This window comes from Pholcus phalangioides, unplaced genomic scaffold (assembly GCF_987345545.1).
Source record: "Pholcus phalangioides strain wild (caught in Gottingen) unplaced genomic scaffold, Ppha-v1.0 ptg000003l_1, whole genome shotgun sequence".
Taxonomy (NCBI): Eukaryota; Metazoa; Arthropoda; class Arachnida; order Araneae; family Pholcidae; genus Pholcus; species Pholcus phalangioides.
This window is the reverse complement of record NW_028301596.1, coordinates 46,629,577-46,643,980: the sequence shown is the minus strand read 5'-3', so window position 1 is coordinate 46,643,980 and position 14,404 is coordinate 46,629,577. Positions and strand designations below refer to the sequence as shown.

General features: G+C 36.5%; 1 protein-coding gene across 1 annotated transcript in view; it reads left to right on the top strand.

Annotated features, from left to right (window-relative positions):
- The window catches only part of LOC149088709 (uncharacterized), a 271,005-nt gene that overhangs the window by 105,864 nt on the left and 150,737 nt on the right, over positions 1-14,404 (top strand). Inside the window, exon 3 of the mRNA XM_089249188.1 lies at positions 13,672-13,903. Within this exon, the coding sequence (XP_089105314.1) occupies positions 13,672-13,903 (232 nt within the window). The remainder of the gene's footprint in view (positions 1-13,671; positions 13,904-14,404) is intronic.

The following is a 14,404-nucleotide window of genomic DNA, read 5'->3' as shown; positions in this document are numbered from 1 at the left end:
TTCCTTCCATCCTAGGGGTACGTCACTGATAACAATTCGAAACAGAAATAATGATAATAACAAAAAAATAAATAAAAAAAATGCAATAACACATTCCTCTCTTCTCGCTTTTGTTCGGAAACACTTTCGCAATACAACAAGAACGATAACTCACACCGAGTGACATATTGTCAGAACGCGGTCGGAAACAATAACGATCAACTTATTCTCTCTAAAAGAAAAAAATATATTTCATTCTAGAAAGTTCTTTCTTAGGAGGAAAAGCAAATAACAAATCGCCAAGGAATTCAACAAAAATCCAGAGCGCAACGAATAACAAGAAGAATGGACTTTTTTTTAAAGTGAAAAACTGGTAAAAGAGAAATTAAAAATCGGGGCTTGGGTCAGTAGTTCTCGACCCACGAGGTTGTCATTCAAACTCGAGATGAAGAATGGGGCTAAAAAGGTCTCTCTTTCTTTTTTTTTCATTTACTCTGCCCTAAAACACAATCTCTATCTCACCCCTTTCATTTTTCATTCCTAAATAAACAAGATAACAACAAAGTGTTTGTATGTTATGTGTAATCTAATTTCTTCTTGTGTTTGTCCTACATGACACATTACATGGGATTTTTTCGAATGAGCAAATGAATCGGAATTTACTATGTGAGTCAAGAAAACTATCGGCCCATTGACGGCGAAATCTTGTGAAATTGTCTCCGTGACTTGGACATGCTTGATGTCGATGTATACACAATGGGAATATTCGTGTCAAGTGTTATGACAACGTCAACATTGAACGGAATGGATATTGACGAATTCGATCTAATTCCTTGATCGCTCGGACACCCCCCTCTAATTATATACTCGGAAAAAAAATTGTCCGTATAGCGTATGTAATAAATACTTTGTAATTATGACGTGATTGGGATACCGAGTGTGGGGGGGGGGGGGTTGTTGAGAGAGTGAAATTTGTGAAATTCATGGATAGCGGGGTATGTACAGGGTATCCCATAAATTCGTAAAAATTAAAGGAAGTGGTATATTTAAATGCGGTATGCAAACAAGTTACTCTCACGAAGGAAGGACCTTTCTTGATACAAGAAAAGAAAATAGTTCACATTTTTGTCGATGTAGGGCGCTCTATGAAAAGGCATATATGTAAATATGCAAATCTGAGTCCTATAAAAGGCATGGTGTGTGATTAACAGCTCATTTATGAATTTTCCCGTTACTTGCACTTACATAAGGTTTTCATTGCGGTGTTGAAATTGGTGGATAAAACACTATCGGTGAAGTTGTTTTACCTCAGCCACGAATCACCGGCTTAAGCTCTGCTAATGTTTCGGACACAGAAGAGATTGAAGAAAAGGCAGAAAAATGAAATTATGTGATTTTATTTCGTGCAGCGTCCCCTATCGACAAAAAAATTTGAACTAATTTTTTTTTTCTGTACCAAAAAAAAATCCCTTTCGTGAGAATAATTTTCCCGCAAACTGCATTCGAGTATTAAGAAGTCACCAACGGATAAGGCTAATACACGAGAAATACAAAAACTCCTAATGCATTTCGACACACAATGGGCGAAACCCATTGTATGTCGAAATGCATTAGGAGTTTTTGTATTTTTCGTGCATTTGCCTAATTCGTTGGTGACTTCTTAATATTCTTGGGCAAAGTTAATCTACCCTTCCATGCATTCGAGTACACCATTTCCTTCGATTTCTATGAATTTTTAAACTATATACGAATTTGCGGGGCACCCTGTATACTCGTATACACTAAAAAATATTTAAAAATTTGAAATAAATCAGTAGTTAAATAATAGTTTTGAGGATGTAGTTTTGTGCTCTTTAACCGTGTAATTACAAAGGTGTTCAACCTTTAGGAGAGTGCGGTCCACTTTATTGATTGGGAAAACGTGCCACGGGCCACTTAATTAATTGATCTGGCAACGCGACACTTAAGTGGTTTTTAAATTTGTCATGGGCCGCTTGAGTTATCTGGAACTGTGCCGTGGGTAACTCAAGTGATATGTAAATCAGCCGCGAGTCACTAAATTGATCTATAAATGTGCCGTGGGTCTCTTAAGTGCTGTGGAACTGTGCCGCGGTGATTTGCAAACATGCCATGGGTCACTAAAGTTACCTGTAAATGTGCGACAGGCGCTTGAGTGATCTAAAAATATATTATCGGTTACTCAAGTGATGTGGAACTGCACCGCGGATCACTTCACTTATTCGCAGAATCTTCACTCAAGTTATCTGGAACTGCGCCGTGGGTAACGCAGGTGATCTGTAAATGTGCCGTGGGTCACTAAAGTGATCTGTAAATGTGCAGCGAGTCACCAAAGTGATCTGCGTCGCTCTCTTAAGTGCTCTGAAACTGTGCCGCGGGGTCACTTAAATGATCTATAAATGTGCCGTGGGTCTATTAAGTGCCCTAGAACTGTGCCGTAGTGATTTGTAAACATGCCACGGGTCACTAAAGTTACCCGTAAATGTGCCGCAGGCGCTTGAGCGATCTAAAAATATATAATCGGCTACTCAAGTGATGTGGAATTGCACCGAGGATCACTTCACTCATCCGCAGACTCTTCACTGGAAATGCGCCGCCTCAGCTCACTGGCCGCATCAGATGACTCTGAGGGCCACGTTTGGCCCCACGGGCGATGGGTTTGGCATGTATGGTGCAAAATGTTATAGGTATCCCCCCTCAAAAAAAACGGATTGGGGCATAATCAATAACACCATAAACATAAACAAATAATATTCGGGTCTGAAACAAATTAGTATACAGTCGAATCCCGTTTTAACGAACACCATTGTAGTGAAAATCTCGTTTTAACGAACACCGTTGTAGTGAAAATCTCGTTTTAACGAACACTTTTCGATAAGTTTCCTCAGATAAGTTTACATATGAATAATGCAAAAAAAAAACCTAGAATTCCTTTCTAACGAAATTTCGTTTTAACGAAGTGATTTCTTTGGAGTTCGTTATAACGGGATTCGACTGTATATAAATCCACCCCAATAATCAAAACCCATCAATTTAATACTACGAAAAAAAAAAAAAACCTAATTAATGGACAACACCCTGAGGAGACCATCAATCTTACTCCTGATACCGAACCGATATTTTTAAACGGTCATTATACTTCATTAGACCGTATTCAATCTAAAAAGACGTTGAAGCTGCATGATAATGATGCCAAGACATTTTTCATACATGTCCGTTTCGCTCCCTCCCCCCTTCCCAACATGACATGTACGAAAGAGAAATCCTTTGAATTTGTGCAAACAGGTCACGTACAACTTGTTTTCAAATGTACCTACAAAACGACCCCTTTTTTTACGGTCTAAAAAAATATATATATATTATTATACCAGTCGTTTTCTCTTTTCAATGTTTTATATCCCGACAGCACACACGACCGTTTAGATACGGTCGGCGTTGACTGTTCTTTTTGTATTTTTTTTATACCCCGACATTTGTACATAAATTTCATTTTTTTACATTGAATATACTTATGTGATGATCCCGAATCAATTAATTCACGACGACGTTTATGCGGTCGTAAATTTCATGTAACGATTTGATATGCACGTACCTTCGGATATATTTTCCTTAGAATTTATACGTCATATATATTATAAAAAACTATAATTCATTTTTTTTTTATGTATGGGGTTACATGTTCTGTGAAAATTTCCGCCGCATGTTACTACATGGTAAAATTCGCGTGGAATCCTACGTTCTCGAAGATCATGTCGCGTCGTCTCGATAGAATATAATGATGAGGTAAGCAGTATAGTCAGGAAATTTAACAAGAAGATGACATGATCAAATCTTATCTCTCTCGGTCACTAAATATCTTAGAATTATTCATAATCGTGTACAATTTAAGGGAAAAAAATCATCGAAAATTGATTTTTTTCTCTCTCTCGTGAGCATGACTGCATGTTGATTTGATGCACTATATTGATTTTATCGTGTAAATGCAATTCCTTGATTCCTACGATAGTGTTTTACCTTGAATTTAATGTATCCCTACATGCGCACGCACAGAGTAACTTCGTGCCGATAAGATCAGGGTATGCTATTTCAGCATAGGAATTTCTCGAATTACCATCAGAAATTCCAACATTGTCAGGACAAAAGTCTGCATCGCATTAGTTAGAAATTTTTCTTGTTTTATTTTAAAAAATAAGATGTGTGTAAAATATTTTATTCGGAAACTTACTTTAGGTTCCCCTATATATGTTTGGAAAAGGTAGAAATTAGTATTCGACAGTGGGGGTGGGGGAACTTTTTTAATTCAAAAATCCTTTTGTGGTTATTTACCACATAAACTATTTAACATGCTGGTTTTCATTAAACCAGAGATGAAATATGCACATATAATGCCGCGTTTTTCGAACCTTTAATGCTTCATGTACCACTTTGGGAATGCGTAGAAGACTTTCGGAGAGCTAGAAATGTACAGGAGGCTTGCGTACTGCGAGAAATACGTAGGAGGTTTGCATACTACACCACTACTACTACTAGACACGCATAGGAGGCTTGCATGGTAATAGAAATGCGTCGAAGGCTAGAGTCTGCTAGAATGCGTAGAAAGCTGGATGCCGCTAGAAAGGTGTAAAAGGCTGAAATCTGCTAGAAATGCGTAGAAGGCCGGATGTTGCTAGAAATGCGTAGAAGGCTGGATTCTGTCAGAAATGCGCAGAATACTAGTGCACTAGTATAAATGCATAGCAGGCTTGCACACAATTATAAATGCGTGTAAGAGGTGTACTATAAGAATTGTGATGAAGGAATTTGTAGACGAAATGTGTGCGTATTTCTACAAATGCTTAGAATATTTGCGTATTGCTAGGAATGCATAAAGACTTGGATATTACTACTGTAGTATTGCGTAGAAAGTTTGCTTACTACGAGAAATGCACTTGCGTGCTGCTAGAATTTCGTAGAAGACTTGCACACTGATTCAAATGTGTGTAAGGCTTTTGTACTAATAGGATGGGTAAGAGACTTGTGCGCAACCAGAAATGCTTGAGAAGCTTGCGTACAACGAGAAATCCTTAGGAGGGGCATCCGTACAACTACAAATGCATAGAAGGCTTGAGTACAACTGGAAATTCGTAGATCTCGGACTATGTAGGAGGCGTGAGTATCACCATTGCTGCTTATTTTTCGCTAACGACTGACAGTCCTGTCACTAAACCGCCCCCGCCCCACGCCTACCCATATCACAGTGGCTTCATGTATCGAAGGAGGGCGATGCGAGATTTCACGAGTTCGAAACCCACTCAGTCTTTTTCAGAATATCTTCCCCGACACAGACATGTTACTTCTATTTATAGAAGACAGATGGCGCTACGATTTCGCTAACAAACAGCCACCTCCCAAGTCCACTAGTTAGGGAAAAAATAACCAGCTAAAACACAGTTCTCTAATCCAACCAGCCCTCGTATCCAATACAAAAAAAAAAATTATTCAGAAGTTTATCAAAAACTGATTTATAATTTAGTTTGTAGGCAAAAACCAATTTATTGAAGAAAAAAACTAAATTTTTTCCATTCAAAAAAATCGTTTATGCAAATTTAAAATAAAATAAACAAAAATGAGCTATTTTATCACATTCATGAATATCAAAACATTATTTACAATTAAAAAAATATATATATATTTCTACAATAACAAAAAATCCCATTTATAAAAATTGCGTAACAGACATATATCAAAACCGAAACCCAATCAATGTAATAAATGAAATTTCTGGCTATTTCCGGACTAGAATGTCCAATATAATGTTTTCAATAAATAATATTTCTTTAATAACAACAAATTTCTTCCATCTCCATACAATAATTTCCCATTCCACAAACGAATTTCTAGAAGATTAGACCGACAAACCAAAAAATTCCTTCCGGAATCATTACTTTAGTAAAAAAAAACTAGAAAGATTAATGTTTTGTTATTATTATTTTTTTTTTTAATGGTCAATTTCTTTGAAGTCCATTACAGAATTGGCCAGAGAGTCCGCTCGCGCGATTGTTCTCCTTCCAGGTGGTAGTAACAACAATCTTACAAGAAAAATGGCCTTATACGCAGAGAGAAAACATTTTTCCCACTCTTTTAAAAGAAATATATTCTAAGGGAAAAAATGAGAAAGATTAAGATGAGATGTGAGAGAGAGAGAGAGAAATATGTGTTGTTCGCCCACACGGGCCACAAAATTAAATCGTTCATTTCCTGAATCCATTGTATTCTTAAAGGTCCGACTTTACTTTTGGGAAGAACACACCCTTAGGTAAAGGACATCGTCTCTTGCCCTTTTTGTTGTTGTTCGTTTTTCTGTAATATCTTGTGACGAGTAACGGGCTAATTTTTTTGTTGGTTTCCTACTAACATGTGGGTCAAGACGAATTCAAGGAGAAAAAAAGGGCTAAAAACGGACACTGACATCTAATATTTTAATACGAGAATTCGGAAAAAGTGTTTACGGAAGCGTTCGGTTCGAAAATGTCGCTTGACCGTTCAATTGAAAAAACATTGAAATATCCAGAGGAGAAAAATATTGAAGGGTTGGTTTTTTTATATATATATATATATATATTAAGCAAATGAGGTACCCTGAACGCTATTACAGTCGAATCCCGTAATAACGAACGCCCAAGAGACCGGAGAAATCACTTCGTTAAAGCGAAATTTCGTTATAAAGGAATTCCAGGTTACCTAGCATTGTTCCTTTGTAAATTTATTTAGGGGATTATAGAAAAAGGTTCGTTAAAACGAGATTTTCACTATAACGGTATTCGTTAAAACGGGATTTTCACTATAACGGTATTCGTTAAAACGGGATTTTCACTATAACGGTATTCGTTAAAACGGGATTTTCACTATAACGGTATTCGTTAAAACGGGATTCGACTGTACATGACGGGGGTCCTTTTTTTTTTTTTCAAATTAAAAAAAAAAAAAAATATGGGATGGAATAACACTGGAATTTATATTTTGCATCAGGGGTCTTCAACGCATGACCCCGCGGGCCACATTTGGTCCTCGGAGCTTTTTGCCGTGACCCGCCGAGCATTTTCACAAAATGGTTGAACACATTATAAAAGACTATTAACTCTCTCGAATTAATGAAACAAGTAATTTCGGAATTTTGATGAAAGAAATAATTCTAGAATAAATAGAACTCCCGAAAACAAATTGATGAAAACTCAGAACTGATGAAAGAAATAATTTCATTATAATAAACAACGAACAAGAATTTTTTTAAAAAGTGAAAAAATTGTGAACAAAATTGCTGAAGAAAATAAATTGTGAATCAATGAGAGAAATAATTTCGTAATTTCTGATCGCATCAGAATTAAAAACAATAGTTTCTACACATAAAATTGTAAATAATTTATACACATAAAATTGTGAATAATTTATACACATAAAATTGTAAATAATTTATACACATAAAATTGTGAATAATTTATACACATAAAATTGTAAATAATTTATACACATAAAATTGCAAATAATTTATACACATAAAATTGATTTTCTGTCTGTCTGTTCTCTATACAAGTCTGCAATTTTAGGTCTATCGTCGCCAAATTTTTCATATATACCAAACAGGGCCCCGGATTGAACGATAGGCTACTTTTAAAGTTTCTCAGAAGCAGGGCACATGCCCGAAATGGGCAAAAAAAAAATTTCGGACAAAAATGGTTCGTTCACGTCGGGTCCCATATATATGCAAAATTTGACGACGATCGATCTAAAATTGTAGATTTGTATAGAGAACACACAGAAATTCAGACAGAAAATCAATTTTATATATATAGATCCCTTTATAATGGCTTGTCACTTTTTTCAATCGTCCCAGTAATTGAAGAAAATCCGGTCACAGCGCCGGGTATTATAACTAGTACAACAATATTTAACAATTTTTCAATTTTCATGAAATCAGAACCAGCCACAAATTCCATTTTAATTTATTATAGAATTCAATATTATGTGTCATAAAAAAATAAATAAATAATAATAATAACATAAATAATAATTTCTTATTCTTATGTTAATGAATCATTTCATCGCCATTCCGAATGAATGACATTCATGGAATATGATGCCCATGCGTATATAAATTGGAGAAAAAAAAATTATCATGCATATTAATGAATAATTTTAGCTCAAAAATTCATCTGTGATGTCTCGTGCTCTCTGCAAACTATAACTCATTTTATATTATATATATATAATGCGCGTGAAATAAAGTCATAATAATAATTCCTGAGCTATGAAGAATGATCAGTTTTGAATTATACTGCATGGAAATAATATAAATGAAACATATTTTATTAATATTATCAAAAAAGATGCTATTTAAATAATTTTCTTTTGAATTAATGCTTTATGGAAATCGTACATCATCCATACGTGCAGTTTAATTTTCACTATTTTCATTAATTCAAATGTAAATCTTGAATATATAAACCATTATCTGTATTATTTTTCGAGTTTATTTCATTTATGTCCGGTTTATTTGGGAAGGTTGTTGAAAAGCCATAACTTCAGAAGGACGTTCAATGTGTGTCCTTTATGTGTGTGTGTGTGTGTAAACGATATTATTCGAGAAAAATGGTTTTTTAAGTTAATGAATACGTCAAAAGCGTGTCCAGTGAATTCCTTCTTGATCTGGCCTACTTACAGGGGCCAACACGTTTCACCAAGCACGGCTTCAACTTTAAGAGGGGTTCCTAGAAGAGCAGCTATTTTGAGGACCTTCACGGCTACGATCAAAGATGTTTTGTTTATTTGTTAAATTATATACGTGATAATTCGTATAATACCAGTCCTTTTTCAGAAAATTAGAACACCCCCCCCCCCCAGTAATTTACGAGAGCAGTTCATGAAATGCTAGAGCTGGAATGCCCTAATTAAGGGTACGGTTGTAATTTGCGTTTTCATGGTCTAAGAGGTTAATCTTGAGCATATCGGTGGCAAAAAAAAAATTGCATAAAGTAGCTTTGAATGCGTCTTGAAATGCCAAATTTCTTTCTCCCCCCCCCCCCCTTGTTTCAAAAAATAAGAACACCCCGAAAGTTGTTTCAAAAAATTAGAACATCTGACTTAAAATGCATGATTACGCGAATATTTTCATTCAAATTTACATCAATTCGATTGAATATAAGTGAAGATATAGAATAGTTAAATCTTCAAGATATGGATAGAAAAAACGGGACATTTCTGCAAACGCAAAATCACATGTGTATTTGGTAGGACAGTATGAGGAAACGCGTGCTGATATCGTGCGAGTACATTGTACTGTGGACATCTTTTTCCTTGAACATGGATTTTATGCATGAAGGCATTGAACTTATGAGTCTCCGGCACAGATCTGGATCGGACCTCAGCGATGATTCCCATCTTCGCTATCGTAGAGCCGATAGCAGCTGGTTTGCAATATTGATCAGATTAGTTTTATTAGCTTTACTCCACGATCTCTTGATAACATCAGCATCAGGTACAATCATCAGATATCACGAAATCACAGAAGTATCGATTTATTTTCAATTGACACTGCCGATTTCTTGATACGATCTGCGTTTTCCATCTTAAAACAAAGTGTTCAGTTGCCGGAAATAAATAAATATATGGAGCCGTTCAAGTATTACGTAAGCAAATTTTTAGCCATTTTTGACCCCCCCCCTTCCCCTTGTCAGCAAAAGTAAGCAAAACGCTGACCCCCTTCCCCCCCCCCCCGCCTTGTCAGCAAAGTTCAAATTTTCGAGAATTTGCCTGGTAGGGCCTCAGCAAAATCACTTGGCCCGGGGGCCCATGATGCTCTTAAGACGACCCTTGTTCAGAGCCCTCGTCCTCAAACCAAATTTAAGCTCTGTATTTAGATTGGCTGTCCAAATACGCTTCTAAACTTCGATATCGGATTGGATTTTCTTTCGTGAGGCCGATTCAGATGAGAATTAATTCGATTCCGATGTGAAGTTTAGGGCACATTCAAGGTCTTAAAATTATGGGGCCCGCAAGCTAATGCCACACTTTCCTACGCAAAAATCCTACCATAGATTAAAGGAAGGATTAAAATTTTAAACAAAAATTTTCCACGCATTCGTAAAAAATGAAAAAATATAGCCTACATATTACGGCTCATATACAGGGTGTCCTGTAAGTACTGATGCCGACTTTATCTCATCAGCCGTTTGTCATATGGGTACGGTTTCAATTTAAAAAGTGCTCAAAATGTGTTCAAAAATTTTCCTATGCTTGTAATTTTTGAGTGAAAATAGTGTGTCACAAAATAAAATTAAAAAAATCTAAATTTTCATATGGTCTCCCTGTTCCCTAACTTCCAATCAGAAAGTTGTTGCCCTGTCTTTTTTCTGCGTGCCACAAAAAAAGATCACATGTTTTGAACTGCAATATTCGCAGAGATATTCGAATTCAAAAATCGGTGAAAAGTTTTGAAAGGGCACCATAAATGAGGGGAAAGGGGAGTTGTCGTTAGTTTTTGTTGTCCGTTAATTTTGCTGAAATTTTGAAGATCATTTCTCAACTTTTCTCCGGTTTTTGATTTAAAATACCTCAGTGAATACCATATTTGGTTGGGCTCTGAAAAAAACAGGGAAACGACTTTCTTATTGAAAGTTAGATGACAAGGGGCGGATGGTGTATAAAAATTTAATTTTTTTATTTTGTGACACATTATCCTCACTCTTAAAACTGGTACAGGATAATCTTTGAATACCTTTTGAGCATTTTTTAAATTGAAATTATATCTGTGCGACGGACGGTTGATGAGATAAAGGCGGCATTACTCTTACGGGACACCCTGTAAGTTTTGAAGATATTAATTTTTAAAAAATTGTGTCATTCATATAACACTCACCCTGCATATTCGAAATACGTTGACTAGACATTTGCATCATGGCTGAAAAAGAAAGCGGAATTTCACGAATAAATCTATATAGTACGTTTCAGGTTAACTCTGCAGTGCGGAGAAAGGTAAAGAGCGTATTCCTTCGCCGCAAGAAATAGTTCCCATGTATCGGAGGCTTACGATGATTATTTATGCAGAATATTTCACTAACAGTCAGTACAAACAAATCACTATACTCATAGGCGTACGCAGAATTTTCTCGAGGGAGGTTTCAGATTTTTTTTTTTCCATTCTGGGGGGAGGAGGGAGGGGGGTTTACGTTTTTTCCTGCAAAATAACACTATAATCTTGGCTCAAGAGGGGGAGGCTAGAACCCCAAACCCTCCCCTCTTTGCGTACGCCAATGACTATACTATAAAGACGTTTCCGCGTCATAGACTCATACCTCTACGACAGGCGGTTGATGTGACACAGGCCACATTAGCACTTACAGGACACCCTGTACTTCGCGGCAAAATACAACCGCACTCTTCACACCGGCCCAAGTCAGTTCCTACCGATAAAAAAATTCGTTTTTCTGGCATTCTTCCTATAATTTTATAAAATTTCTCGGAAAAAAAACCCGAGGATTATTTTTAACGCGCAATTGCCGTCTGTCATCAGAGTTTTGACCTTTACGGCCTTGAACTTCGCTGGACTGAAATCACTTTTCATAACGGAAAGGAGAGAAAAATTACAAATATATAAGAAAAGCAACGGTTTTTATACGGAGAAAAAACTTTCCAAAAAAAATAAGAAAAACAAAAAAAAACCGTTTGAGAGAGTAAAAATTCAAAAAGTTCTTCCAACGATTCTCTTCGACACAAATCTCTTGCTGGGATTTTAAAATGATTACGATGATGATTACGGTTATTATTTAAAAATAATAATAATAATAATAATTCCGTTTTGACTTTTTGAGAGATGTTGCTTCTTAAAACTTCCACCGTTTTTTTGTTTTTTCCTGAAGAATTTTCGAGACGTTTAGTTCCCGAGACGCCCACCACCTTCTTATAATGATGGTTTCCCCGCTGGGCGCGTAAAAACGCTGAATCTCCGTGAAACATAATTTTTTGAAGAGATTTACGAGGAAAAGAAAGGAGATTTTATTATTGAATAAGCCGTGTTTAAAGAGAAAATGAACATTAGTGAGTGCATGTTTTTTTTTGTATTAACTTGACTACAGCATGGGCAGATGTCCGACGCTTGCGTGATTCTCTTTCTTAACTTGCAGTTGCAAAACTATTTCTATGGGGGATACGTCTTTGTACATCAACTCAACCAAAAGACTGAATTTGCCAGAAAATGGTTAAGATGGAAAAATACCTTATTTTTCACGCTGTCTTAAGAAGTACAGGATGTCCCGGGAACTCTAAAATGAGAGGGGGAGGGGGTGTGACAGTACACGTCGAGACAAATAATTTTACCAATCGAAATTCCAGATCGTTATCCGGTGTATAACCTCACTTAATAAGTCGCCGAAATATGGAAACTTTGTTGACATCATGAGGAGTGACCGGGAAATTTCTTTCTTTCGGCCAGAAACTATTACTGAGTGGGGTTGAGGGATTGTCCCTTTTCTCTTACGATCTTTTTCCCACTCAATCCAAGGGGTTACTTTAGACCTCCCCCCCCCCCCCCCCCCCGTTTTTGTGCACACACTTTTGGCGATTTTTTCAGCTTCGTAGCATTTTCTCGAGCAATTAAACCTTATACTGGTTGCAAGTCCCGTATGTTTTACGGGGAAGCAAGTGTCGTAAACTTTTCTTGTGGGTGAGCAAGCCTCTTACACATAACTAAGGGTAAAAATATCTTACACATTACTAGAGGTAAAAAGCATCTTACACATTTTCAAGGTACGCAACCCCTTGCACGTTCTTAGGGGCACACAAACCTCTAGAGCGGTTTGTGAAAATCGCTTTCCATAAGTTCATGGGTTTCTAACCTACCATAAGTTCATAAATATTTATAATGGTATGATCTATTTTACATTGCTTAGAATGCATAAATCTTTTGCACATTTCTAGGTATTCGCAGTCTTCTTGCACATTTATAGGATACATAAATCTCTGGCACATTTCTGGAGATGCACTAACTCCTTGCACATTTGTAAAAGTACGAAAGCCTTTTGCACATTTCTAATGATGAACAAGCCTCTCGATAATTTTTTGGGATAAACAAGCCTCTTTCAAAAATATTAATTTTTTTTTTCAAATTTACTGGGTTTTTTATTTTTCTTGAGGGACCGCGGAGCCCCTGGAAGTTCACATGGAGCACCGGTTGAGAAACGCTGATTTATAACAATGTCCTAGGTCACTTCAATTATTTGTAAATTCACCACAAGTCAATTAAAGTGATTTTTAAATGCACCGTAGGCCACTTGAGTGATCGGGAATGTGTCGCAGACCATATACACATAAATGATGTAAAAATGTGCCACGGGTCATTAAGTGGTCTGGGAATGTGCCGCCTGTCACTTAAATGATCTGGTTATGTGATGCTTATAATTCATTTTTACGATATTAAGTGTGAGGTCTTGGACCACATTATATAACATCGAGGGCCACATTATTGGGTCCGCGCGCCATGGGTTGAGCATGTGTGTCTTACACTGAGGAAGTGAAGAAAATCTGAGCTTTTTCTTCCTGTCTTCAACTGCAATTTCTTATTGACTTCACATCGTACATTGTGCTACCGTGAGTATCGTGTTTGAACCTATCAAATAAAACACTTCTTTTTTCTTCTTTTTTCAGGGAAGAGAATTCCACAGAACATAATGTGGACACCAACAACATGCAACCATTACCGCCAGTTTTCGAACGTCGACTCGAACCCGTAAATTCCAGTTCGGAGAAACAATTCCAGCCCGCAGAAACCACTAAACAGCAAATACCCATACCGCAAATACACATTATAGAAGAAGAAGATGACGAAATGGGTGTTGAAGAAGAAGATCTCGGTTGTATTATCGAAATCGGTCCTCAGGTACGTACCCATTCAAACAACAGAAAAGAGAGTTAATTCTTTTTTAATGGAAACACCGCTCTATTTTCTTCGAAAGAAAATACAGTCATTCTCTGCCCGTGATAATAGTGATATTCTATTATTTCATGCCATAAAAAATTGAGACATTACCCGCTATTTCGTGCATTCTTCTTCTTTTTCCTTCTGATCCGTGAAAGAAGAATGTTGCCTGTACAAATATTAACTTAGTAACCATATACATTCGAGAAAGGTTATTTTACCACGCTTCGAAGATGAGCGAACGCGTACGGAAATGATAAAAGGCAGGTTTGGCCTTTGAAATACATTTTGGAAGGTCTATTTTTTACTAGACTTTCTTTGAATTCTTCAATATCATCGAATTTTGGAAATTATTAAATGCGTGTTATAAATAGTTTAGCCTGTTTTGGATTTATTAATTTTTCTTTAATTATTTGCATGGATATGATGAATGGTTCAGCCTACTTTGGCTTTTATTGCATG